The sequence below is a fragment of the Helianthus annuus genome, chromosome 17 (genome assembly GCF_002127325.2).
Source record: "Helianthus annuus cultivar XRQ/B chromosome 17, HanXRQr2.0-SUNRISE, whole genome shotgun sequence".
NCBI lineage: Eukaryota > Viridiplantae > Streptophyta > Magnoliopsida > Asterales > Asteraceae > Helianthus > Helianthus annuus.
Window position 1 is genome coordinate 71,158,421 of NC_035449.2, and position 3,501 is coordinate 71,161,921.

Genomic DNA, 3,501 nt, shown 5'->3' on the forward strand with positions numbered 1-3,501 from the left:
AAACATTTAGAAAATTCCTCTTTTTGTCAGTTACGAATACTTATATATACTTGCAACTCTTCTTTTTGCTAATAATATTGGGTTTGATATGTGTTAATGTAGGAATACGTTTCGACTTTGTTCCAAAGTCCGGCATTCGTAAACCAGCTTGAATCCTTTCTTGCGGCGAGGGGAAAGCAAGTCGCACCCGACGATGAGTATGACGATGAGTATGACGATGACGACCTAACTTGAATCCTTTCTTGTGGCTAGGGGATATTATTATTATTGTACGGATATTTTAGGATGTTGTTGTACGGAAATGTTTTATGCGATTTTAGTATGTAAAGCATTATGTTTGTTTAGTCTGTTTGTGTTGCCCAAAACTTGGAACTATTGGCAGGTTTGTTTATAACAGGAAATACTACAAATGCAGCAAAAATTAAAAAAAAAATGACTTTTAGCGGCGACATATGTCGCCGCTATTAACTGAACACTATTAGCGAAGACACGTGTCGCCGCTAAAAGTCCTAATCATTAGCGGCGACAGGTGCTTTAGCGACGACATTAAGCCCTTTAGCGGCCAATCTTTAGCGGCGACCCAAAAGCGGCGACATATCGCCGCTATTACCTTTAGCGGCGACATTTGGAACTATTAGCGGCGACATTTGTCGCCGCTATTGGTCAACTTTCTTGTAGTGTTAAGAAACCCCATGCTGGCGTCATCATTCCACTTCAGGCCACCACTACCATCATCATATTCCTCATAGCCGATGAGAATGTCAAAATTTTAGAAAAAAATGAGGTGATGAAAAGAAGAAAAGTATAAAATCAATATCGACTTACCGGAAATGAATCAGCTTTATTTTAGGATGCTTTATCAGGCCATTCAAGCACAATCGATACCTTCAACTTTGGAATGAACATAAATCTTTTCAAACAAACACACTATTTCAGTTGAATTATGAAATGAAACATGACCACTAAAGTTATAGCTAATATCTACAACCAAATAAGTTGAATCAATCAATCAATAATTAAACTATAAATTACAATATCAAACAGTCACTTACACACTTTGGGGTGAAAAAGAATGCTCATAAGGTATCACCCAATTCTCCTCTCAAGATAGCACCATGAACAACTCTAGAAAATAATCAAAAGAAGATTAAAAAAGAGTTAAATGCCCGGATAGTCCCTATGGTTTGCCTTTTTTTTTTACATTTAGCCCCTAACTTTCTAAAATTACAGCTATAGTCCCCAACTTTTCAATTTTCGTCCTGAATAGTCCTTGTGCATAACATCAGTTAATTTTCTCAGTTATAGTTATAATGGTGTTAAATGACAGAAAAACCCTTTCCTTTAAAAGGGCAAAGCACAGGGACTATCCGAGCATTTAATAAATAAAACAATAAAAATCTAATTAGTAAGTCAATTTTCAAGTGGGCCCCACAACCTACCCAACACTCACCCCAAAACCCTATTTAAAAAAAAATCTAATATGTTGTCACTAAACATCAAAGAGCACTCGCTATCTCATTGCTATCGCGTCGTAGGGTATAGGTAGCTTGTCACTATTTACCGCTATATATACGCTATTAACAACTATGCCTCAAACTAATAGACCCAAGATAAAGCTTATGTTTTACTTCGTTAAGAACATCAAGATCTGCAAATAGATATACTGAGATGTGAGATGAACTAAATCAGACATTAAATAGATGCTTAAATACACTGAAAGACAACTTAACAAAGAAATTATATCTCTCTAATATACAAAGAGCAATGGATTTTCCTTCAAACAGTAAAAAAAAAAATCATATAAAAAAGTTCTAAATTCTTGCATGCATGACAAAAAGCAGGTATACCTGTCCAGAATCAGCCGCCTTTGAAAGAATCATGTAATTGACAAACGAATGTGATGTTAGTACAGCATTAAGAGCAAGAGCGCTTTCCTTATGAAAATATCTATCAACTCAAATTTATTATAAAAAACAATACAACACTTCAAAATGTAAAATATAAATAAGTAATAAACTCACTTTTCAGCGAACCCAATAGCGCTTTCCTTATGATGTTCTGAGGGTGAAACCACTGGAAGATATTTAATCTGATAAGCTCTAATAAAATGTTAAGACCTTTTTCTGTAAACAACAAAATATAATCATAAAGAGGCTGCTACAGAGGCATACCTCCATGAAATTGTGAAACTGTGTGAACATTCTAAGCATGAGTGTCCCCAAAGATATATGACCCCTGTAACATAAAATGTGATATTAAAAAAAATGAAACAAAAAAGGTCAACATGATTTTGAGACTTTGTATTGGTTAAAGATCTTACCGGGATCGATCAAAATGTACATGTGGATAACGAACCACCACCATTTGAATAGGATAACCCCCACTATTGTTACACCACTCAACATTGTCACGCCATCCTCCTCATCATCGCCGTCGGCACAATCTCCGGGTCAATTTCTTTGCCATCTACAACTTCAATCTCATCTACCAAAACAAAATAAGGAAAAAAAAAAGAACAACATTGGTGGAAATAGACGAACAATAGTGACAGACAAGGATTAATTAGCTTTTTACAAATAGAATGTGAATGAGTAGAATATTTAAAACGTACCTTTTTACCAGTCGAGAGGTGCAAGATTGTGGAGGCGGAATCGACGATTATGAGGAAGTGGAACACATTAGGGTTTCAATGTGTTTGGAATAGGAAAATACTGAAGAACGATTATGCTAGGGTTTTGAGCGCATAAAGATTGAAGAACTGGTGTCACGTTCTGGCCAGATTGAAGAACTGGTGTCACGCCGGTACTTGAGGAGTGTGTTTCTGGCCGCCATTGAGTGTGAGTTCAACACAAAAATCATAAATTGAAGATGATGAAGGGATGACGAAGTGAAGATGGAGAATCGCCTTGATTAGACCATAGGGTATGGTGAGGTTAGTTCCCAAAGAGACCACCCACGACGTAGGCGCCACCTCACCAAAGGTGGAGGAGCATCCCCTTAGGGACTACCCAAGGGTGTGGAAGACTACCCGGCCCACAATAAAAATCAATAAAATATAATATATAAATAGAGGGGGAGAGAGAGAAGTCAGAGGGGCCCACTTGCACAGCCAATCAACAAGCCCGTCTCCTCCGTCTGGATTCCGACGTTGGCGACGCGACGGGCCACAAGGGGCCGGTGTGGGACGATCCACCAGGACGGCGCCAATCCGGGGACGAGCCCCATACCCTGTGGTCTTAGGAGAGGAACAACTTGTGCGGCGGATATAGGGTTTCTTCAAATGTAGGTTTTTAGATGCTTATATACGCGGGTCAAAAAAATGGGTAAAAGAGCTCCATTCGGGGCTTCATTGTCAAAAAAAAATAACCCAAATTTTTTCCCTCCGAACCCCATTCTAAGAAGCTCTAATGTTGTGCCACATCAGCAAAATTATTTATGTTTATTATATATAACTAGGTTTTTACCCAGGAATGCTTCTCGGGCTCGGGAAACTTAGTTATA

General features: G+C 38.1%; 1 protein-coding gene across 1 annotated transcript; it reads right to left on the reverse strand.

The window, feature by feature from the left end:
- Positions 1–1,580: 1,580 nt before the first annotated feature.
- LOC118489329 (lysophospholipid acyltransferase LPEAT2-like) lies at positions 1,581–2,561 on the reverse strand. Its single transcript, XM_035987151.1, has 4 exons — positions 2,321–2,561; positions 2,172–2,235; positions 2,022–2,089; positions 1,581–1,865 (listed from the first exon to the last, which is right to left on the reverse strand). The coding sequence occupies exons 1-4, from the start codon at positions 2,362–2,364 to the stop codon at positions 1,748–1,750; spliced, it is 294 nt and encodes a 97-aa protein (XP_035843044.1). The 5' UTR covers positions 2,365–2,561; the 3' UTR covers positions 1,581–1,747.
- Between the last annotated feature and the right edge of the window lie 940 nt (positions 2,562–3,501).

Bases quoted from the DNA above. Each gene is read 5' to 3' on its own strand.
- LOC118489329 (XM_035987151.1), bottom strand. From the start codon at position 2,364: ATGGTGGTGGTTCGTTATCCACATGTACATTTTGATCGATCCCG. The intron at 2,236-2,320 runs GTAAGATCTTTA...TTTATGTTACAG, and splicing joins GTACATTTTGATCGATCCCG to GGGTCATATATCTTTGGGGA. The intron at 1,866-2,021 runs GTGAGTTTATTA...ATTCTTTCAAAG, and splicing joins GCTATTGGGTTCGCTGAAAA to GCGGCTGATTCTGGACAGGT.